A 25,403-nucleotide genomic window follows, 5' to 3' on the forward strand; every position below is an offset into this window, starting at 1 on the left:
GGAGTTGATTTCCTTCACAGTATTGTTTCTAATGGCAGTTTGTGATTTCAATAAATTGATTCTTAAAATCTTGAATACAAGGCATTTGGTAATTTGAACTATTAATTAGCTTATTTATTTGAACATATTTTAACCTTCAAATTGCTATAATATTCTCTCTGTTTTGAAAATTGACCCTCATGAAGAGCTAGTGGTGACCTACAGGAAGTAGGCTGAAGTTTTCTAGCTGTAAGAAATTATATCAATAATTGATTGTAAGTGGGACCACTTTAAAGGTCAGCTTTCTTCAGCAGCTAAACATCATCTCTTCTGAACGCATTATTAGGTCAACAGAATTTCTTTCATTACCTCCTCCATATGTGCGTGTCCACACTTGCTTTGTCTTTTTACACAAACACACAGAGAAACTTTATATTAATTTCAATGTCTGAATAACTATATTAGAAGAAGTAACCCAAATTGAAGGTTAATTTAAAGCAAAAATGGAACCCTTTCACTGCAAGTAGAAACTTGGATGGGAATTTTCAAACATCAGAGAATTAAATACTCAAATCCTGTTAAAAGTCAATATAGATTGGGCACTGACCTTTCCAAAACTCTTCTAAAATTCTTAAATAAAATGGCACTGACTAAGTTAAATTCTTTAAGCAAAGGTTGCATGAAAACATGATCCCTTATTGGAGAAAGGAAAAAAAAAAAAGGAAGAAGAAAATATCAACCAGCAAAACAACCTCAGAATATTGTGTACTCCATCCATACTACAGCGATATCCCTTAAATAATGGGTATAGCATACAGTCTGAAAAGTACTAACTTTTTTATACAAAAATGGTTTACACATACATTGACTCATGAAAAAGATAATACAAGTATGGAATTTCAAGTGAGAAATTTATACAAACACTTTAATAATATAATATAGAAATCTATTTTTAAAATAGCTTTAAATAAAAATACTGAAACATGAAGAAAGATTTAGTGGTTTTTTAGTCTGATGTTATGAAGCTGGAGCCACCTAACAATAAAGCAAACTTTTTACAAAACAAAGCATAGCAATGGAAATAGCAAGGTTGTTTTTACACACAAGAAATGGTGAGATTTGGGAGAGTCCATAGGAGCACTCAGAGACTTCCTTAAGAGTGACTAACACAAGCAGGGTGCTCTTTCCTCCCCAAGTTTTCAATTTACAGACTCATAACAGCATATCATCTGGACTTAAGGGCATTATGCAGTGGAAGATTCTCTCCCTTTCCCCCTCTTTATCATGAAATTATTAAAACTACTCTGAAATGTTTGGACTAGCCTTAGCACTGTATTGTGTCTATACACCCAGTAATGAGATGAATCACTCCTATTTCCACTGTACCTGTAAGCAGTACAATTCCTTTTGCATCTTTAAAAATGTTTAATATAATGCAGTATTTAAAGTCGATTTAGAGAAGCTATAATACATAAATACTAAATATATCCAAAAGAATAACCATAGTAGCAACCTTTCAATTTCCATGGAAACCCTACTTCAAACACAAGATACAAATCCTAGATGAATGTTAATCTCTTAAACTTATATAAATTCACACTTCAACGATGCAGTCTACAAACAAAAAAGAGATTGCAGTATAAAGTATCGATATTCCAAAAAATTTAGCAAGGAGCAGAACTGTTGGTGCTCCTGTTGCACAGAACTCCTCATAGAGTCAGCCTGTAAAGCATCCCTCACAGCAGGGGTGCTATGCTAACAGCAGCATCTAGAAAACAACACACCAAGGCAGTGATGAAAATAACTTGGAAACTGACATCTTCCCATGCCATGTTTTTAAAAGATTAAAAATATACCAAAGTTATCAACAAAAAAAAATCCCATTTTCCAGCAAGACACTTGTGGCCTGGGGTGGCAGTGCAGACAGGAGGTCTGCATAGCTGTTATCCTATTAAAGACAAAACAGAAAACGCAAAACTGGGGGCGAGTCAAGAGAAAATCTCTGATCTCTTCAAGCTCATTCCTTAACAGAGGAGAGTTCTTGACAAAAGCCGAGGCTTTAGAAATGTATGTTCAGCCAGACAGAGCATTAAAAAAACAATGAAGAACATATCATGTGGCAGCTGAATTTATTGTTTCTCTCCTCCAAGCAGTCATTAAAAGCTAATGGAAGGATAGCTTCCTAGGGCTGAGAAATACTCTGAATATAACACCACATTAACCTGGCCTGACAGACTTACATACTATAAAACCGTTCCTAGAACATAAAAAAAAACACCAACCAAACCCAAAAAATAAAACTGCCCCAACCCCAACAACCCAAACAAACCAAAGTAGAGGTGCCTACTTCTTGGACAGTCTCTGTACACCTTGAACCTCTGAGTTGTAGAATCTGCTAAGTTACTCCTCTCATTGGCGAAGGTGAAGTTCATGATTTGGTGAAGGTGCAAATGAAGCAGGAGTTAGGCAAAAACCAGACTGGGCACTAAAGACCACTTTGTGGCTACAGGACAGAAAAGAGCACTGACCGCCCACCTGCTTGGGGAGCACCGGTGCCATTACTTGGATATGTAGAGCAAGAAAAGCCCCCATACTCCACAAGCTGAAGCAAAATCATGATGCAAGTATTCTAAACATTTGTAATGGAATGAAAGCTACAACTGGGTAAAAATCTAATATCCTGTATGTTCATCTCAAATGGCTAATGCCTGTCCCAACAGTACGACTGATTCCCTCAAATTACACTCCACAGAAGAGAGAAGTTCAAACAGATGCACAGACAAGCAGTTCCACTGATAATCCTTTACAAATTGAAGTGACCATCCTGGATTTCTGAAGGAATGCAATACATAAACTCAGTTTTTTTGCTTCCTGTTAACCTTTTAACTAAGGCATAACTATTTCCATCTCAATAATAGATTTTCAATTTCTTCCTGATTAACATTGAGCCAATTAGTTTCCTCTTAATTGCCAGTACAATGTCAAAAACTTAAGTAATTTTTTAGTCCACTCATCTGGTGTTTGACACATTTCACATTAAATGAAGAATGGCGTATCCAGCAGAGCTTCCAAAATTAATATAGATGAGGGGGTGGGGGGGTGGGGAAGGAGGAAATCATTAATTCCCTGTGTTAGAATCTGGTGGGGTTCCAAATTAAATGGTCTGAAACCTCACAGCCAGTAAATAACACACCCTAGGTCTGCTTGGCTTGAAATCTAAAAGCATAAGTTTTACCATCGACCACACTGTCTTATCAGAAAAGATGTGAAAAATACCTATAATGTAGAGAGAAGCTAAGTGGAATCAGAGGAATTTACTGAGGAGCAGGTGGAACTCATTTCAAGGTTTTCACACTGTGGAGGACAAAAACCAATTTGTTCACTTTCTAGTGGGCACAAAACAAAATGACACTCGCAATGACTGTGTCAGATTTCTTAATTTTTCTGCAGAAATAATCCTGTTGCAATGACAGTCAAAGAAAACTAGAGGAAAGGGGTTACTAAGCTTAAGAGTAACAGACTTAATGCACGTATGGTTAGATATTAAGTCAGTGTGAACACAAGTAAAGTAGTCTAAGTTCACCTACAAAACACCAAGGAAGACAAAAATAATCTTCAAAGTGTTAGTAACATTGTAATGTTTTTTCTGTAAAGTAAATCAGACCTTGTGTATCTCCATGTGCCCTTGAGAAACGCTCATCCAATCAACCAGTCAATTACTTTCAACACAGGGTAGAGGAAAAAAGGTAACCATTTTGACTTTTCACCTACAATGCATTTTGGAAAGATGATACAAATTGTTTTCTAATTAGTTCAACTGCTTAGCACTGAAGTGCATCAAAACGCTATTTCATTCATTTTTGTCATGACGCAGCGAGGCATAAGAACATTACATCTTTACATGATGAAGCAATCCCTGATGAGCAGTATTTAGATTCTCTGTTAAAAGTTAACTCTGAAATGCACTCTGCCATCACAGAACTAGAATTTCAGGAAAAAGAATTTTACCACAGATACATAACTCTTGTGAAACTTATTACCATAAATAATTATCCATCTCAAATACAATCAGTAACACAGAACTTCTGCTCATTAAAAAACAGATTAAAGAAAAAGGGGAAAAAACAGCTGGACAATCCTCAGTAATATCAGGTATAGAACACAGTAATGTTGACTGTCATGATAGTCTTTAAAAATTACTCAGCACCATTTTAAAAATGAGACTAAGACATGCTGAGTGAAAGGAACTGCCATTATTCATTCTTTAAAAGACATCAAGACCGACAGTACGGGAAGGATAATAAGCATAGAATATAATCAGCCCCAAATCCTTAGTCTCAAATATTTTGAGTATGTACAACTGTGCTGCACAGTAGAAAATGTGACACGATTTTTAGAGATAACAGCATTCATTTTAGGGGAAATATCATTTGGCTATCACCCAGCAGAATAAATTTGGCCGAGGTGTCCATTCAGGCAGATGAAGTTAGATATCTGAATCTTAATCAAGACAGACACATTAAAACTCTTATTCTTTAAAGATTCAAAGATTCCAAAATAAGTACTATAGCTTATTAGAAAATCAGAATCAAAACCTAATAACCAATGCATGTGAAAAAGGAAACTTCAAGTATAAATTCTAAAGTTCAAAACGAAAAATTAAATTATACTTTGATATACAGACAAACATCCTGCCACACTAACATTGCCATAAACATACAGCAAATTTTGAAAGATTACCTGGTAAAAATACCATCCACAATACCAATTGTCGACTCCTCTGCGGGAACGTAAGAACCAATCTGGGCCATGACTGTGATCAATGCAACTTGCTTTATATAGGAGCTCTTTCCTCCCATGTTGGGTCCAGTTATTATCATGACCCTTTCACCATCTCCCTGGAAACATAAACCAGTGGTCAAATATAATGTCCTGCACATGGTGCTTTTATAAGAAAGTCTGTTGTGTGTATGTGGATAGAGGAATATAGGACAATTCCTCAGGATTAAACATCCTGTTTCTAGGTGAACAGTTTCCTTCATTCTTGAAGTTCATTGCATTCACTTTTCAAGATACTACAATGTCTCAGATGGTTAGAGATTCTTAAGACCTCTCCAGGCTGGTGAAAGAGAAGCATTGCAATCAACTTTCATTACTCTTGAGCAAAAAGGACACAGTGAGGAGGAACCTTCTCTTTCTGCATCAAGGAGCCAAGAAAGTACTCCAAGAACTTTCTGTGCAATTTTCTTTTGAGAAAGGGAGAAACTCATCAGCTTTCAGCGTAGCCAGTGCTGTCCTAATTTGGTTGTGATCTGGATTCCTCTCCAGTTAGAGTTCTCATTATCGAATGAGGAGTGGATCTGGCAGAGAAAGACCTGACCTGGATTTTACACCCATTCATAATTGCTTGCCTTAGTACAACATATTCAAACAGACTGGCTACAACAAGAAATCACAACATTGTCGAGTTTAGCAATACTTGACAGCAACACAGATACTGTGAGCAGACTGCATCCAATCTCTGATTGATCAGTGTATCTAACCCCTGAAATCCTATGGAAAATGAAATCAGATGGAAGAGCTCATCTCAGCTGTAAGACTCCCTGCGGCACTGCTATGTGTCTATGGCTCCACAATAGAACTGTCTTCCTCTGGTGCGAGAAAATTGCTAATACAAAATCAAAACTCAACGAATCTACAAAGCTTTCTCATAGCTTGAATCAAGACTAGGAAATTAAGTTATGCAAGAACTTCTAATAAGTAGACTTTTCCTTTCTACTGGGTACACACAATGAAATCCAACAATTGAACTAACCAAAAGTCAGCATATGCTGTTGCCGCATGGGAGTGGCATGTAAAAAAGGACAAGCTGTGCATAATGAACATTAGCCACGCTCCTTAGGAAACTCGGAACTGATCAGGCACTATGACAACAACAACAAAGTCTCCACAGTATAACATCATGAACTTTACAGATTTGTTTTTTTGATTGGTTTTCATTCTGCTAATAGGGAGGCAAATAAAATCCATCTAGGAATGTCACTTATGCCATAATGCAGATCATACAGAAGATACATGGAATCAGTATTTATTATATGTAAAAAGCCGTTTAGCTTTTGCTAAGAATATCCCATCCATAAGGAAGGTGCAATGAAGTCAAAACCCAGAAAATGCCATTATCGGGAATAAAGGATGGATATAATAAAATGCCTATGACTACACAGGAACAAAATCCGCAACACTCTCGTCTCCAAGGTATAGTTTCAATGCCGCTACTAAAACTTCATCAGGGCCACTATTTGGCTCAACACAACAGAATTTACAGATACTTAAAACCAGAATGAGCTCATCTGCTAAAATCCACAAATTTCTTGCATGTGTTTGGTGTATCTCCAGGGTCCCTCCAACCACGCTGTGAGACTGGTGGCTGGTTTGCAAAGCCAGCTTTCAGAAAGAACACATGCTGTAACTTCAGACCACAGAACCCATCTGCCCTTACAACTGCATGCAGCCATAAGCTAACATCTTAATAGAATTTATGGCTGAAGTTAAAAGTGCTAAAAGAATCCATGAATACTTGGGGAGGGGGAATGGAACAATAAGATGTTTGTTTCAGGGCACCGCAAGAAAGCTTTTCCTGAAGTCAGATATTTGACAACATTTCAGCTGAAAACATGACAGGAGATGCATTTTCGTGCCGATTCAAATGCATCTGTTTAAAACTAGAAGCATTTTAATAAACTGGGTTCCCACTCACCTCTCTCAAAAAAGAGAGAACTAAAACCAACAGTAGAGGCAAAAGTGATTCTACCACGATCACTTGATTTTGTAATAATCAGTAGTTAGAAAGCCAACATAAAAATGGGACTAACGGGGGAAAGTGCATGATGACTACTGAATGAAATGCTAAATTTTTTGTAAATGCCATCTGTCGCTTGTTTGGAGTTGACAAATAATTTGGAAAACATTCCTTGAAGTATTGCACAATATCTGTATCATTGTTCAGTATAGAACAGCATTTAAAAATATTTCCTGAGAAATACACACAAATTTGAATGGTGTTTATCACAGCAATGTTCCACACTGACACCTGTTTCATACCTTTTCTTATATTTACTGTATAAAAAGGTAGTTATGGGTACAGAGTTAAGTTGCAAGCCTATTTTTTATATTCATTAAGAACAAATGTAGTATTTCAAAAAAGATACAGGCAGGTAAATATTTAACAAAAAATGCATAGAGAACATGTAATTTAAAAGATAGATTTTAGTTTTCCAGAAAAAAAAGAAGGAAAAGTAAAATATGCTTATCAGAAATAGATATGTGAAATAAAATACAGCAATGTTTCCTAACTATGGTAATTGCATATTTATTGCAATTTTAGGTAATTTAGGTCATACAATTTAGGTAACATTGCACAGAAAATGTGAAGAAGTAGCCCCCCCCAGTTTCTCTGACCTACTGACAACAATACCAAGCAAGTAACAGGCTTAGTACTTCTCAACATTGTTACTGCAAAACACAACAGCCAAAGGGAGACCTGTGGGTAACACACAGCCTGCAAGGTACACCTTGCAGGGGGTTGGGTGGGGGGTAATTTTGGGGGTAATCTTTATCATATGTTAATATGAAAGGCTTCTTACAACTAATGTGTAGTCTACAGAGTGTATACTTGACACTATGTAGTGAAGAGTCAGAGCTCCGAGTTTGTCTTCTCAAATTAAGAAATGCTGTATGAAATTAGTACTTCCAGGATGGAAGGAAAACACACAGTAGAGAAATACCTAAAAAAAAATCTGAGCTATCTTATTTGGAAAACTGAGCCTGTAACATGTTACACAGAAACTTAAGTTGTTGCTATTTCTATATTAAAATATTTTGTATATTAAAAAACACCACAAATTTGAGATAAAGTTATTACAAAATGCAGACTTCTGATGATGATGCTGTTAAAAAAACCCTATAATTATCAATTTATTTTTCAAAAATAACCATTTCAAACTTTCACCTTCCCAATTTTGAGATCACCTTTCTTTTGTCTTTATGCCATTAAGACTGAAAAAGGTTGTAAAGAGAGTGTCTGGCTGCACCATATCAGAAAAAGGACAAAACAGATGTGGTCACATCTAGCAATATCTCTCTGAAATGCAACCAAGCAGACGATTGTATGATTAAATTATTTATTTTAACTTCCTGCCCAAGAAGCACATCCCAGATTCATTCCCTTGAATGACTTTGAAGCTCAAAAAGTATTTCAGTACTTACTGAAAGGTTAGTGGTATTTGGAACATACTGATCCTGTTCTCCTAGTAGTATATCAATCACAGGGTGCCTCCCATTCTTTATAATTATTTCTCGCCGATTATCTTGCACAGTTGGTCTGCAAAAAAGGAGGAGACATTAATTTCAATGTTTATTTTAACTGATTATTTAGAACTACTTTAACTAAAGCCCGCAGGATGGTCATCTATGATGCAGATTTTTGTGAAAAAAATTTAAAATGACAAAAATTAATTACTGCTATCAAATAGTTCTAAAGACTTCCATGGTTTCATTCAGTTACAAAAAAAAATATTAGCAGGTTGGATAAAGAAATTTTAGAGTATTTTCTTCATTTTTTCATTACCTAGGGAATGTTTTCAGTCATTTATGCGTATTCTAAAGAACCATTACGAACTACAAAATGAACAAGCAATAGCAAAACCCCCAAACTGGAGGACAGCCTGCTTTCTTCCCAGCACTGCACCAACTTCTGCAAAGTACCACCTTTTCCAGATACATTTCATATTCTCAGAACGATCTTGCTGATGAATTGCTCCAGACTGTTACTGTATTAATTCCTAACTGAAGCGTGGGGAGTAAAGAAAATTGTCCAACTATGTATATTATGACTGATAACACATTAAACGATACAAATCAAAGACTACAGTATAACAGAGCTCTAACTCCCCTATAAACATAAGCAGCTCTCATAATCTGACAGCAATTCCCAAACACATGCAAGAGTCATCAAACAATATCTATAGAAAGAGCTTATTATCCAAGTTGAAATACTGAAATGACTCTACCTTTTTAGAAATTAATATGCAAAGCAGATCAATACTACTCACATTTTTCCTCTCATCTCCATGTAAAAACAAATTTTGTCTCAAATGCTTCCACCTTAGCTAGAAATTTGTCTACATGCTTACTAATATAACATGTATAATTCTACGTTACATATCTGCATGTCTGAAAAGCTCTGCCTCCAAGAGCTGTGTGTTCTTCACAGAACAAAAAAAATGCAAAAAAAAGCATGTTCCACTGAATTATGACTATGATTTCTTTTCGTACTCTGCAACCTAGGCTTACTTTTTCTCTGTAAATTTAAGTGCAGCATTCAATGGAGAGGTAAATACAGTTTCATGTCTCAGCAACATTTTCCTACACTAGAAGTACAATCACTCTGAAATAAGAGCAGTAACAGGAAAGTGGCAGCAGCTGAGGAAGAGAATACTGGAATAAAGCCAAAGAATTTTCTGACTGGAAATTAACTAACAATTTGGGTGGACTGTAGAAGGAAGACAAGATGTGGGGAGTGTGATTTTTCTTGGGTTGAAGAATGATGATGCAATTTGAAAGGAAAATTGAGACAAAATAAATGGCGTATTAGGAACACAAAGCACTGGGGAAAGAGATGTAAGCTGATAATGGTGTGGTTTTTTAGCATAAAGATATTTTCAGCATATAGCTGAGAATAAACCAATACAGACAGCATCTTGGGCCTTGGGGACAAAGAAATGAAATTTCACCCCTCATTTGCAGGATGGGCAAGTTGTTTGGAGCTGTAATGTGATGGTCTGAAAAGGGAGGAGCACATACCTAGAAGCACTTCCTCCTGTACCTCTCCACTTTGCATTCAAGAGAGGGAGATGACAGCTAAACGATCCATTTGCCATCTTACACCTCTTCCTTCATTTTTGGAAATAATTCCATTTTTTTTTTAACTGCTTCAGCCTTCTTCCGTGTAACTGTGAGACAGCATGTGGTTTCAGGATGCCATGAGCCTTGCTGATTGCCTGTTCTGGTTTCAGACAATGGGGGCTGCAGAAGCAGGGCCTCAGCCACAGCCATTCAAAAGGCCCTCCCTGCCCTGTGTTCCCACAATCAGACAATCATGTGTCACGCAGTAAGAGAGGGGAAAGTAATAAAAAGGTAAACTGCTCTGGAATGCATAACATGTGCTTTAGTCATGTACTACCTTTTCAACAGCATTCCTTAAATGAATTCACAGTCTGCCAAGTGAATACTCAAACATCAGATGATGATCTCCGGGCTATCTACACCATCAGATTTAGGTACCCACCTCTGCTGCCTGAGAGCCCTGATGTTGTACATTGTCCACGTAAAGGATGAGTCTCCCAACACAGAGGTACCGAGACGCCTTGAAACCGGAAGAGGTGCCTACCTCCCTCCAACAACTGTGTGGAGCTCCTGTCCTCCTGACTTCATGATTCATTTACACACCTCAGGCAGGGTGATATGAAACGATCCTCACTTAATCAAAAAACGTTCCTCCAAAATACTTAAATTAGTTAATGTGAAAGTCCCCTCTTTCCTTCAACAGCCCTCCAAAATTAATTATTGACACCTTCCCTGCAGCTGAAGTTTCACTGAGAAGTCTCCTTCCTGCCAGTTTATAAGTGCTAAGCCACTCTTTAAAATTCAGTGAATTATTTAAGCTCTGCACAGTGAATTAATCAGATTTCAGTTTGTTTTCTCATCTGAGTATACAGAAATAAGTGAGCAATTACTTTCAAAAAGATTTTGATAGAGGCACACAAGATCCCAAGAGTCCAGAAGTGATCAATATTCTCTTTAATGCTGTATAAAAGCAGAAGCATATGTAAGTTGATTTCCCTTCATCCACACACATTTAATATATGATTTGCTGTATTTCCACAGGTCTCAAATGTTAATAATTCACATGGTTATTCCTAAGCAACTGTCCCAGCGCTTGCAGTGCAGCCCCACAATGACAACATTTTAAAAGTTACACGCAGCGCTTTCCAAAAGAGAGTATGTGGACTGCCTGACCCAGGGAATGGCTGAGGACTGGAAACCCAACAGCCCTTGCAGCAGCATCTACAGTAAACCTCAGAAACAGTAAGTGCTGGCCTCTAGCACAGTACTCAGCAAGCTGAGGCAGAGGCTCAGCGAGTGCCCACTGCCTGTGGGGACAGAGACCTCACGGTACAGGAGAAGGCACCCCAATGAGACTGACAGTCTCTGTGTGGGTGCAAGAGATGTGGGCTCGTGAGGCGGGGGAAGACCTGAGATGCAGGGTGTACATGCTCAGGAGGCAGCTCTGGACCAACCTCTGGGGAAGCAGGACTTGAGGGTTCACGTCTCCCCTCTGCAGGGAGCAGCAGGGACAGCCTCAGCACCACCAGAGCCCCAGGCTGCAGGGCCCAGTGCGCACGTGTGGGTCTTGGGCAGAGGGAGGTGTACAGCTCATCAGATCTAACACGTGAGCCTACATGAGGCATCATCACTGCTCTGGAAGCTGGCATTAATATTTACCTATTATTTACCTGAAATACATCTTTGAAACTTACCTCATACACCTTAGAATCTTAGGTATTAGAAAGACATTATAAATTCAGACCTTTGAGGGACCGGGGGCGGGGGGGAACCAAAACCAGGAGAAAAAAATTTCCATGCAAAGTCCAACATATATTTGTCTATATGTGAGATACCATCTACTAGACTCAGGTCAAACAACAGACAGACAAACATAAGATGTCAAATTTGAATTGCAGCTTTTACAGATTTGCATTAAGCCCAGAAGTGTTGCTTCGCAAAATCAGATTAAGTTGAAACTACTGTAAACAATTTTAATAATGCATTTTATTACAGCACACACATTAAAATCAAATTTATTTTAAATACTCTCTTATAATTCCCTATAAAATCCTGAATAAAAATTAAAAATTGATTACCTGCAGTAGTCTCCTTGTTTAGCCACCTGGGCCAATGAGAACAGACAGTCGATAGTTGCTAGGTGACCAATCGCTTTAGACACAGGGTGATAATGTTCACTAAAATGACTATACCAAAACAGGGAAAAATAACAGGAAGAAGAAAAGAGAAAAAAAATAGTTTCATACAGATACAAATGTACTGTCATAATATACCCCATGCATGCTTCTCACAGGGCTCCTATGGTCTTTAAATTACTCTGAATTCCAATTTCCCAGCAGTGTATTAACTTACAATACGAGGACAAAATCTTAATCAAGTTGGACTTCATGCTCCCATTGTAACAGTGAATTATTTTTAAGCACAAAAAACTAGGCAAAATGAAATTCATTAGATAGCATACAAAGGGTCTGCAGTTGATCCCCGCTGCCTAAATGAGGTCTATAAAAATGCCACTGTTTATCACAGTGGCAGCTGAATCCCAACTGGCAATTCACTTCAACCATATGCTACAGTCAAAAAACCTCAAAATCTAAAAGTGCCTGAACACAGGAGCTGTCTACAACTTCAATAAAATACAGTACCTACAATAGAAAATTTAAGAATTCATTTTCCATTTATGGCATTGCTTCCCCTGGTACAATAATGACGTTACCAGGAAAACACAGTTTTCAGTAGAGTTTTTTCTGTTATTCCTCAATAATTTAGTTTTTCCTCTCCTAGTCTTAAAGATTACAACATGGAATATAAAAACAGAAGAGGAGTGACATTTAATAAAAATAAATAAATGGAGGGGTGAGGAACACGTGCACTTTCCTACACATAGGTCTTTCCTTGTTGTATGCTGCTATCATACAACACTATTGAAAACCACAAAGTGAACATGAAAAGCAGCAGATTTAAGCGAAGAAAGTTTAAAATAGGTCTACTCAAATTTACATGACTAATACAGTGACAAAAAAATTATTTAACAGAACTATTTTTATAGTATTGCAAAGGCAATGCATCTGGAGAAGAGTGAACTGGAATATTTTTCTAGTTTCTGCCAAATTCACAGAATTGCTGGGTTCCTACTAGGAGGCAAATCTTGCCTTCAGTTATGTCCTGTGAGACAACTTCAGAAGTAACTTGTTAAGTTTTTGCAGCACAGAAAAAAGCACAAGTGAAAGTGAGCCAATTATCATTGCATGACATGAGGAACAGTTTCAGTGGGTCTGTAATGCATGAATGTAAAAGAAGTAATCGATAACCAGACACCTAAAAATCAAAGGTATTCAGAAGTTTCAGAGATATTTTTTAAACTCCCATTTTAAAGATCTTTTGGTTAAAAAGTCAAATAACTTCATTCAAAGCTCTGATTTGAGACAAACAGGTCTTCAGTGCCAGTTGTGAGTGACAATAAAACTATTACTTTTTAGCAAACAGACTCACAGCCAGTTGCAGGGTTAGCATAGAAAAAATAGGGTTACGGAGAATCATGTTCACCCAAGCTACTGCCCAAACACCCTGAACATTCCTAACTCAAAACCTGTAAGCAACACTGCAATTGTACTAAATTTATTATCATTTTTTTTAGTAATGGTATATTTAACAGCAAAGCCATACTCTACTTCAATTAATATTAACAGTGAATTTGGTTAGCTTGTTCAACAAATTCTTTTTTCATTTCACATTGTACTTCAATAATAAAACTATTAGATTCAGTTTTGCTCATTTACAGTCAGTCGTACTTTCAGATTCTTAATGTTGTGATATTAGTTTTCACATTTTGAGAGCCACTTTGTATGTTTAATAGTGTATTTTCATCAGAATTTTAAAATCTGGAGACATCACTGCTGGTCTCAGGACTCCGTCTGCAAAGCTCTTGCCTTCAAATACTTTGATATACTTTCAAATACTATTTTAATTGACTACCTAAAGTTGCAGACAACATAACTGAATTATCAACTTTTTTTTCCCCCTAAAGATAAGCATCTTTCTCTCTCTGTTCTTATAGCAAAAATAAAATAAAATACAATGAAAAACGGACTCTATTTTGTAAACTCACTCTAAAAAATTTAGCCATTCAGCACTGCAGTCAAGGACTAGCTGCTCCCGGAGCTGATTCAGATGTCTGTAATTTTCTATAATAAAAGGAGAGTGGAAACGGCTGACAGCTTTTGTGCTGGAAGACAGAGAAAAGCCAAATAGGAAATCAAGGTTACTAAGCAATCAGTTACACCATCTACATGCAAAATTGTACTAGTTTTCTTACTCTCTGTGAGCCTTGAAAATTGATGTTAAAAGAAAGTTCTTTTATTGTGGTACCAAACTCTATGGATTCCAATCATCTTCCTGGTGAATAAAGTGACTGGTTACTGTACCACTGCCCATTCAGAAGGCTTTTAAAATGTTTTTCACAATGTAGCATATATCACTGAAGCTTATATATTTCACAAAATTCTGTTCAGCAATACACTGCAAAAATGGATGACTTTTCTGTGACTGATTGCATATACAATGAACTCAAAAAAAAAAAACAAAACACTTTAAAGAGGAAAACTTCATGATAAGCCTGAAATAAACTTCATAAATACAGACTGTCTTCCAAGGCTACTAGTTTCCATTTAGGGCACTTGCTATTTATTTATGTATTTTCATTAAGGACTCACTTTGGCATTCCAAGACACTCTTTTACAAAATCCAGATTAGCCGTAATTTGTTTTCATCGTCTTAATTCTGTCTAATCTGTGCACTTTTAATAGTGAATAGAACATCAGAGTTCACCTTGATTATGCCTGTTTGGTGTGAGATGTCTGCGCTCACACATTATAACATTAAGGTATTCAACCTGTTTAAATAATAAAACAAATGACTGAAAAGAAAAAAGCCAACTACATAATTCAGTCCAACTCTGTTTCACCTACTGGAAAAAGTATCCAGAACTATCTAAAATCATGCTTACATAACACTAAGTATCACAGCAAGCAAAGCATGTCTGTATGAATATGGAAAAGGACATTTTAAATACACTGTTTATTGAGATACACAGATATTTGCACAGTTACTTTACCCTTCTGAATAAAGTAAGAACAGTAAAAATTTTATGAAAGATTTGTATCTACACACTACAGGCACAATTGAATCAAGACCATAGTTTTGACACCAGTACATGTACTTTGAAAGATTAAGCAACTAATATGGCACACTGAAAATCTACCATAAGTCTTTTAAGAGCTCCAGTTTTTCACTTTGGTTTTGTTTGCTTTTAAGTAAAACTTACTGTGGCAATAAATTAACATAACAATTTTGGTTGGTTGGTTTAAAAAAAAAAAAAAAACAAACAAAAAACACACAACACACACACAGAGCAATGAGAATGTGTATGTAATTCACTCTAACACCAAAATACCACGTTTTTTTCTCATATACTTCAACAGAACAAACTTCAAAGACATTTTACATACCTACTAACCATAACCCAGTCAGATGGCACAGATGATTTCTGGGAATTCTTGACTTCTATCATAAACTAAAATAAACCAGAAATGTAATATGGGAAATTAAAGATTACAGAACCACAGCCATTATATATCAAGGAATCTGTATGCATCAGAGGAAAACGATATTCAGCCTGAAGAGACTGAGCAGACCAGAAGATAATGTTCTTTTTCCCGCAGAAGCAAGCATTATGACATACAGATTTTCTGCTGAAAGAGCAACTCCTACCCTGAGCTGTCCTTGTGCCTTACCATGCTGCTGCCCCATCTCCAATCTCTGCCCATCTACTCCTCCATCCACTAACACGCTCTCCTCACCTCCCTCTTATCAAACCAAACTAAAGCTAGTAAGGAAGTCTCACTTACCTGATCCTGACCAGGCCTTGTAGAGAATTCAGCATTTACATGGACTCTACACTATACACCACCTGTACTGAGGCTACTCCTTATCAGCGAGATGTGCCTTCCTGCCTAGGGATCAATAATTCATACTGAGCTATAGTTACCTACATTTCACAGACAAGAACTCAAAATCTCAAATGCTAGCACTCCAACTACAGTACCTTGCTTCAAGTTTTGATCAACTTGGGATCAGAAAGGGAAGGAACAGGGAAAAACGGCAGTAATGGCAAGAGGCTCACTCAGTGCAGTGAAATTTACACAATGTGTTTATTGCAGTATTTTATATGATTCATGTTGGTTATCTTTATAACATCAGCCTGAGGTCCTAGATGTCAAAGAATTGTGGCATTCTCAAATAAAAGAATTCAGCTGGAAAATTAATTTCTAGCAGAGATTAGATTAACCCCAAATCTGATCACCTTTACAGAGAATCACGAAACTCCCATCTGACAAAGCTTTTCCATTACAGTTAGTATGATTGATTAAAACCTTCCACACCTCACCAGAATAGCCAGCAATCACCTTCAAGTACAAACAAGAATAATAATCCTAACATGAGCACAAGACTCCAGCAAGGACACAGTGCACTAGTTCTTAGTTTACCTAAGATACCTTGAAAATATTTGGTACCCAAACCCTGAAATTGCATAATACACATGAGACAAAAAGACTGAAAATGGGTAGAAGCAGAGATCTGCAAAGGTTTGAAAATAAGCCAAATGCTGCTGCCACTAGGGGTGTTGCTGACATACTGGTATTACAGTATTTATCTGAATTTCATCTCAAAACAATTAAACAAGCTATGCTTACAAAAGGAAGACAGAAAACAATACCACATTTGTGTCTATACTAGATGACTAACTGAACTCAAACCAGTCTAAATTAACACAGCCAGTTGGTTTGTGTGGCTAGTGAGAAACAAGTCAAGAGGTTGCAATTTTCTTCAAAACAACAGAAGCATTTGCTTTCTCATCCTTTAATTCTTAGCCCTATTAGATAAATAATTGTGGTATTAAATAAACTAGGCCTAAAGCACTGCTTATGCCATGCAGGAAGGAAACATTTGCCAAATGTAGCAATTTCTCTCTAAATCCTGCCTGAAATGAATAGCAATGCTATCACTATCTGGACAGCTTTCTGTCCTGTTTAGTGCACACTATGAATTACATTGGAGCTCTGGAAACAAAAGATAAGATAGGTACGGATGTAACCTCATATTTCTGAAAAGGTACATGCCAACTGGATCTTCATCAGAACTCGAACAAGAACTTAAGAAATGTAAGTTAATAAACTGTGGGCTGGCTGAAAATATAACCACATATTCATAATCATGGGTTTGGGGGTACACATGAAAAAGCAAGTAGCTTGATTTTTTTTTTTTGTCTTTCCCTCTCCAAGAAGGCCTGTTCCTTGAACAGATGTTCAGAGTGGGGAGAAACAAAGTTTTCTGGCAGCTTCTCTCTCTTCCAGAACTAGCAAACCTGCTTCTGTTTGAATACTACACCTATCAGAGTGCTGCAATGACATACGAATAATATACTGTACTGATCTGAGGAAGAAAGAGCTCAACTCAGGGAAACTCCTGTTATGCCTATGCTCTGCTCTGCCCATACAATTCCCTTTCCATTATGTCCATTTCTTTAGTGTCTTTCCTCTCCTCACTGACAATCTTCTCTAATCCTTCCTCTACTGCCTTTTTTGATGTCTCTGAAATACTCCTACCAGATGTCATTAAATAACAGATATCTATAACCTCTGCAGCTCCTTTCATGACTTCACCAAGACAGATTTCTGTCTCCAATGGTGTCTGAGCTGTCCCCTGCTACAAAGGCCTCCTCTCTTCAATGTGTGCGTAGTAACCGGTGGTTTCTGAAACTCTCCCGTCCGGTTCACATCTGACTACTTCCTCAGATGCTCTCTTCTCCTTGATCAATTCTTCTCTTCTACTTTTGTTCACACAAGTGTCATCATCCACCTCTTAAACCAGCCTCTCCAAGAGAAACCCCTCAAATCCCGGCTCTTCCCTTCCTCACACAATACTGAAACACATTCTTTCATGTTTCCTCTTGGACTACGACATCCATGCTGACAGCCTACCCAACTCTTTAGCCATGTTTCCTCTTCCCAACCTCACCATCAAAATAAATATCCACCCAAGCTCTTTATCAAATGCTGCTCTCTAATTCATCCCTTCTCTGATTCTCTCTCACTTTCAGCATTGCCTGTCAGCTCCCTGCTCTGTCTCCTGGGTCTTTCTCAGCTTCCTAGGTCCTCAATGTGACAGGGGGCTGCTTCCAGCTCCTTCCCTCCCTGTCCTCACTGATTCATCTCTTTTACTCCGTTTTACTCTTTTACTCAGTTTCCTAACTCCCTTCTTTTCCCAATTTTCTGCGGAGTTTTCCCCAACCTCACTGCTCTCAGTTCCCAACCTCACTGCTCCTTTCAGTTCTCCCCAAAATCTGGGGGGATCTGCTCTCTCTCTCTTTTTTCTTTTTTTTTTTTTCACAAAATTTCTCAGTTTGCTGCAGCATGGCCTGCCCACACTTGCACATCATCTAGCAAACAAAAGCTTCAGTCCATAACCACTGTTTCTAAAAATTAAAAGTAAAGTAACATTTATCATTCTCTAATACTGTTCCTCTTCTCTCCCATCTTTCAAATTAAAGTCTTAATCAGTACTTACAAATCATTTTACCATTCTTCAAATTAACCTAATGCTGTGCTTCTTGGTTCTCTGAGAACATTTCAGCACTTAATAGCCACATAATTAACCTTGGAAGTATGCAAGTGTTTTTACATGTAAAGAAAAGCAAAGCATTACTGAACCAAATTCAACTGCACTAATGTGTTTTTATTATTTAAATCACTAAAGTAATTGACTTAACAAATAAAAAAGTGACACTGTCACAAAACTGTTCTTCAAAGTTGTATAAAAGATTATAGTAGTATAGACCTTATCAAGTATCACAGTACATTAACAAAGTTCTAGTTAAGCCTAACTTTTAAGCTATTTTCTAGACAAGCAAGGGTACAGTCACACATAATAGATATCATATTACCTCTTGACCAGAAACTGTAACATATTCTGCAGAAGGATTCTTAATTTGTTTACGAATGTCCGGCAGATGCAATTGGATTTTAGAAAGCACATCCAGGATCTCCTCCTTTTTCTTTCTGATGACAGGGAAGTCTGTAAGGTCCTTGAACAACTGGGTTTTATCTCCAGTCCTATCCATGAGAAGCATAAGATAAAATAACAGTAAAACCAAAGATACATTCCCCGATTCTACTGGCTGCATCCATATTTTTATTTGTTATTCTAATTTGTTTTAACACTAGATTTATTCCCCTCTAAATACAGCTTTTCTGTTACTTGGTCATAGTACAGCACATTTACTGAAAGCTGCCACACACACTATACAAATAGAAAGGCACTTTGTATACGGACTCTAAGATGTTACACCAAGATATGTGCCACCTCCTGCCCCCCCAAAGCATTCAAACCCAATCTCTTCCTGTTCCTTTCCACTCTATCTCATTCTGCTCGTTCTTCTATACCAAACGCTGCTGACTCAGGTTTTTTTTTAACGTCTCTGCACGTTCACCCCTGCAGCTTTCTGTTTGGTCTTCCTCAAACGGGCAGAGCAAGAAGGGGAAGCATAAGAAAGGTCATTCCCTCTGTCTCAATCCACAATTCTGGAATGCAATTGCTGCCCCAACCTGGAGCACCCCAAGTGCCGACAACATCTTTATCATGATTAAATGTGAAGTTCTAGATAATTTCTGCATACCGTGAACACAGATTTTTGACATATTTAGAATTTGGCCAAATTTGGGCAGATTTTTATGAGGATTGCAAAGAAAAATCCCTCCCACAAGGCCTTCATCAAAGTAGAATGTCATCAAGAGTTTCTCAGAGTAGTTTCCTTCTTTTCTCAGGAAAAGATTAACCAGAATATTTTTTAATACATGCAAAACAATGCTCTTTTCTAGTCTCAATGTCAGAAAATGACAGAATTGTTTTGGCTGCACTATCTCAGCTCTGGATTGAAATCTGAAACAGACAATGCCATTTATATGTTTAAAATTGGGAAGCTGAACAAGCTATTAAAAATATGGTTGCCATCAAAAATAACAAAAAATTAACTTATCCTAATAAGTATCAGGCAAACATTAGGAAGTAGTGCAACCAGCCCTAAGTTAATTGGCATATGCATTTGTATTTTAGAGCAAATACAAAACTGTACCAGTTAATTACATAATTACCCTGAAGTCTAATATTTGGAGAGCAAGTAATTAGAAAACTGAAAGTAATAAAACATGGAAGTAATAAAAAGTCTAATACTCTACCCACTCCGATACCCCTTTGCCTGAGAATGAAACTAAAACTAGAGCCAGTGATCAGACAGGTTAATACAAAGCTGTGCTTTAGTTTTGCATTACATGGACATAGTTATTATATAAGTGACAGTAAAGATGCCATTTTAAAATACAATACTAATTTTTAGAAACAATTTTGTGCTAATTAGACCTGTTTCCATGGGAATGCAAGGGAAAAAAGATCGCTAGTAGCCAGCAGCTGACTGTGAAGACTGTCACTGCTATGTGATACCTACCAAAAACTTAAAAGTTGACAGCTTAAAAAAAACCACACAAACCCCAAAATCTCAAACTGCCCTGGAGCAGAGATACTTTTGAAAACCACTGCATGATTTTATCCACACCATTTAATAAAATGAACACAGGACACAGTATACATATTTGTGCACAAGTGTGTGTGTGTGTGTGTGTGTTCGCACGTATGTGTATGAGCAGTCATCATGATTTTGATGAAAGAAGGATTTTTGAGTACAAATAGTATTGCCACACAAGTCTGAGATATATAAAGGCCAAAAGGTGTTATTTTAGTCATCTTGAATAAATGCAAATGAAATATGCGTGTTCTTGAGATCAATTATATCTTCTTCTTACACTATTTTATTTTTGTATACTATTCTACCCATCACCAACACAGTGACGGAAAAAAAACCATATTTTAAACCTACCTACAGTAAATCTAGTATAATTAAGACAGTCTCTTTTGTCATAACCTGCCACAACTGTAATTGGATACTATGCATCAGTAGAAATCTCATAATCCCACCTGTCCAATGGGAATGGCAAATATTTCTGCCCTTCTCAACTTCTAAATTTATACACCTTGCGTTTGTCTCTAATTCAGACGCAAATAAAGTTCTAGGTTTTAATTCTTAAATTTCTTTCATTTAAACCTCAGCTGGATAAAGATAAAAAAAAATGTAAATAAATGTTTTAGTCTGTTTTGAAAATAAAGGATTAAAACTATGCTGCCCCAATAGAACTACACATTAAACTATATAACACATCTTTCATCAAAGAATCTCTAGGTATAACACAGTTAATTATATCTCATAATATTACACATGAGGAAACGTTCAAAGTTAAATGAAACTTGCTCATAGCAGGGAATTTTAGGATGATCTGGATAAAAAGTTGGATGACACTCATTTTGTTTAGATGGTCCTCACAACATATTGTATTAACAAAAACTACACTGAAGGGAGACCAAAAACCTGCAAAGTCAAGTGCTCAGAAAGATTGGCTATGCGAACCAGACAGAATGCCTCTATGCCTAGCACCATCAGGGAACCTTATTTAGAAGATATTACACTGCTTTTTTTCTGAAAGACGGTGACTTTTAACGGCCACAAGGTATTCCTCCTAAATCCTGTCCCCTGAGAGGTTTTTATACATCCCTCCCTTACTGAGTTCATGTTGTTGCTTTACTGTTCTGCATCTCAAGCGTCCTGCCTTCTTCCTCTTGTGGTTAAAACTAGGATCTAGGGGTAACAATGGAGGCAGCAGTTCTTCAGAAGAAACGGTACACAACAAATTATTTAAAGACACTCTCCCTTATAATGCATAATCATTCTAATTCTTCTTCCTTTGTCTACCTTTTTTTGTTGTTTGACCAACAAAGGACAGAATCAAGACAAAAAAGGGCAGACAGCCTCCATACTTTCAGGTCACTTCTCCAAGGCTACAGGAAGGCAACTGCAGGGAAACACCTGATCATCCCCAGAGCCTGAGGTAGGTCATTCTCTAGAGGGAGTCCATGAACAGGGCACTAACCCCAGAAATGCTTTGGGGGGGGTACAAATCACACAAGCTACGTGGAATCTTCAGAGCTATTAAACTTCATATTCTCTGTCATGAGTGAGCATGTAAGTAGATTTTTAAAAGGATGGGGGGTACTCAAAGCTTTGATGAATTTTCATAAAAATACTAAAAGGCATATTCCTGACAGCAGAGCAGCCACTCTGCTAAAGGTCAAGTCTCTCTTCAAAAGGAAGTTTCTCTCTTTAAAAAAATAATTTAGAAGTTTTAAAACAAATTAAATTGAGCAAAACATATTTTGCTCTTAAATTCATTCTCAAAACAACTGAAAAACTTTCAAAAAGTTATACAGCCTGAAGCAGAAACCCACTAGGCAAAATACTTGCTTGCCTAGTTTAACTTTAAAAAAAAGTATAAGCTGTGGAAAACAACGGCCTCTGCTTTAACTATAAGCCACCTGTACATACATAGATATAAAACCAAAGATATAAAACTAAGATGTATTAAAACAAGATGCATAATTTGCATAACTGAATACATTTAGTCAGAAAGCCTATGAGGCACAGTAGATTCATCTGTTTTCTCTACTTACTTGGCTGCTTCTTCATTAAGGATCTTTAAATAATGTTTTACTGGGGAGAGAAGTTCTGGGATTTCCAACAGTGCATTTTGTAGTAGAGGACTTTTCACATGAGAATGTATGACTGGAACAAGAGCTTGAATTTCCAATTCCAGACGAGACAGGGTGCTGACTATCAAGAAAAACTCTTGAGTTGAGCACTGAGAAGGGAAGCAATGTTGAAATCATTACAACATACTAAATTTTCATTAAATCCTACAGGGTTTTTTTTTGCTTTTTGACAATGAGACAAGAGACAGTTCAAATGTATGGACTGTAACATAACTGCAGAATCTGATCACATTCATAAGGTTAATAAAACATACTAATTGTTTTAACCATTGTTGTGAGGAATCAGAGCTGATCTCCATTATTCCTGTTGCTGGATGGAGATGTGCAACACCTACACAGTAGGCAAACAGCAGAAAAATGGGCTAATAATGTGCAAACAACAAAAAAGCAGGTTGAGTAATTTTATGAGTACCACAACTTGTCCATATGGGCTTGTGCATCTATGTGCCGTTATGTGAATTCCCAGAATGCTGTTTTGGCAAGAGAGGGTTTGGAAAGACAAGGTCAGGCACAGAGAGGGAAAGTCTTGAAATAAGAGAAGAGGAGAGGGAGAGGAGTGGGAGAGGGAGTGGGAGAGAGGAAAAAAACCCACAGAAAGAGAAAACCAGCAGCCACTGCTTAAAGTGCTTGTAGCACCTCAATACAAGAGAGATATCGAGGTGCTGGAGCGAGTGCAGAGGAGGGCAACGAAGCTGGTGAGGGGCCCAGTAAACAAATCACATGAAGAGTGGTTGAAGGAGCTGGGACTGTTTAGTTTGAGGAGGAGGCGGCTGAGGGGAGACCTCATCACTCTACAACTATTTGAAAGGGCACTGTAGAGAGGTTGGTGCTGGTCTCTTCTCACAGGTAATTAATGACAGAACAAGAGGGAATGGCTTCAAGCTCCAACAGGGTAGATTTAGACTGAACATTAGGAGAGAATTTTTCACAGAAAGAGTGGTCGGGCATTGGAACAGGCTGCCCAGGGAGGTGGTTGAGTCACCATCCCTGGATGTGTTTAAGAGCCGTTTAGATGTGGTGTTGGGGGATATGGTATAGAGGAGAACTTTGTAGAGTAGGGTAGATGGTTGGACTCGATGATCCCAAGGGTCTCTTCCAACCTACACAATTCTATGATTCTATTGCCAGCTTCAGCCTCTAGCTGGTTACTCCCAGGTCTATGTGTTGAGAAGACTAAGCCAAACCCACTCTTTGTCTTTCATCTTCTCCTCACTACAGAGTTATGAAAGAGATTTTTCTATCTCTTTTGGGCAGCTAGCCAGGGTATCATCAAAAGGGAATCTCCCAGATTGAAGCTGATAGCACAGAGCACTTTCAGAGCTTGCTTTGTGATATCTACAGAGTAGGAGCATATTGGTTCCCTTGAAGCAGCTTCTCATCAAAAGCAGTAATTTATAAAAGAGAAACTTCTCTCTCCCTTTTTTTCACCATTAATATTGCTTCTGAGGCAGCTCAAATACTTTGCTGTTAGATTCTAGATGCTCTTCAGCATCAGCATAATTTGTTACCTTTAGCTGATTTTCAACAATTAGTGGTCAGGGCAGGATTTTGCAAGCAGTTAACAAAACAAACCACCTCCTGCCACATTCCTAATCCCTTCCACTCAGCTGTCCCATTTGACTCTCAGTTACACAAGGTACTCATGCCCCACCTATAAGTTAGGTAATACTGATTCTGAAATGATCTTTACAGAAGTAAGTTTCCATTTGTGCTGCACCATACTTGCATATCAAATGGAAACCTGGTCCCATGAGACACTTAATGCCTTCAAACCCTGCTGAATTCAGTGTCACTCCAGGACATTTCCATTTCAGAAGGTTTGAAAAAAGATGTCCATAAATAGTTATGCGGATATTTTTTCATATTTTACTGATCTGTAGAAACATTTCTTCTCTGGTCTTCTGAACTTCTCCCACCAGTCAACTGAAAAAAACAGTTTCTTTTCCTCACCTGAGGATGCAAGGAAGGGAGTAGGATGTACTGAATGCTTCTACTATAATATTCTTTGTATGCCACATCCTTCTCTTCCTACATATTTTCTCTTTCCTACCCAGCCAACATACAGTCTAGAATTTAATTTCTGGTCAGTATTGTGTGGTGATCAGTACAACACTGATTACAGAACATGTAGACTTCAGTGAACTGCAATTTCATGAAAGACATCTACATTTTTATTTTGTCATCCCTTCTCTTTCAATTTCTCCCCAAAGGTAAATTTTTCTTTCTCGTTCTTTCCCACACTCTTACACAAGAACTGAGACAATTCTCTCATCTATGACACTGTAGTTATTTCTCCCAAATAACTTCTGTACCCAAACTTGGAAGCAAGTAATAACAAAAATGCTGGGCTTGAAAGGAACATTTTCTCTTCCTCCCCACACATGTAAACCCTAAAATAATTTTGCTCTGTAATGCCTACTAGCCCTTCAGAACATGAAGGCCATCTAAACACAATCTTCTGAAAACCATAAAAAATAAATTAAGGTACACTCTAGTTACAGATTTAGCCCTCTTCTCATTAAATACATGTCATTAGTGTCACCAGTGATGGAAGAGTAGCTTCCATGCTGTATAAACCCAAAATAAAGATACATATAACCTTGCAGCCCTGGCAATCAACTATGGACCCTGGAAGTTGTAAGTGACGACAACAACAAGGCTAGAAAGTAAATAATTTATACGGTTAATTGCTGTGTTCCCTGATTTGCGCTATCAGAAAGCAGTAGTATCATCATGTAAAAGTTTTATCCAGTATT

At 37.5% G+C, this 25,403-nt stretch overlaps 1 protein-coding gene across 1 annotated transcript in view; it reads right to left on the minus strand.

Moving 5' to 3' along the window:
• Positions 1-25,403, minus strand: part of MSH3 (mutS homolog 3) — a 115,616-nt gene that overhangs the window by 20,655 nt on the left and 69,558 nt on the right. Inside the window, exons 14-20 of the mRNA XM_009886891.1 lie at positions 22,549-22,736; positions 18,881-19,049; positions 15,387-15,451; positions 13,988-14,104; positions 11,961-12,068; positions 8,245-8,359; positions 4,720-4,877 (exon numbers count right to left, since the gene is read on the minus strand). Of these exons, the coding sequence (XP_009885193.1) occupies positions 4,720-4,877; positions 8,245-8,359; positions 11,961-12,068; positions 13,988-14,104; positions 15,387-15,451; positions 18,881-19,049; positions 22,549-22,736 (920 nt within the window). The remainder of the gene's footprint in view (positions 1-4,719; positions 4,878-8,244; positions 8,360-11,960; positions 12,069-13,987; positions 14,105-15,386; positions 15,452-18,880; positions 19,050-22,548; positions 22,737-25,403) is intronic.

This window comes from Charadrius vociferus, unplaced genomic scaffold (genome assembly GCF_000708025.1).
Source record: "Charadrius vociferus isolate BGI_N301 unplaced genomic scaffold, ASM70802v2 scaffold244, whole genome shotgun sequence".
NCBI classification, from domain to species: Eukaryota; Metazoa; Chordata; class Aves; order Charadriiformes; family Charadriidae; genus Charadrius; species Charadrius vociferus.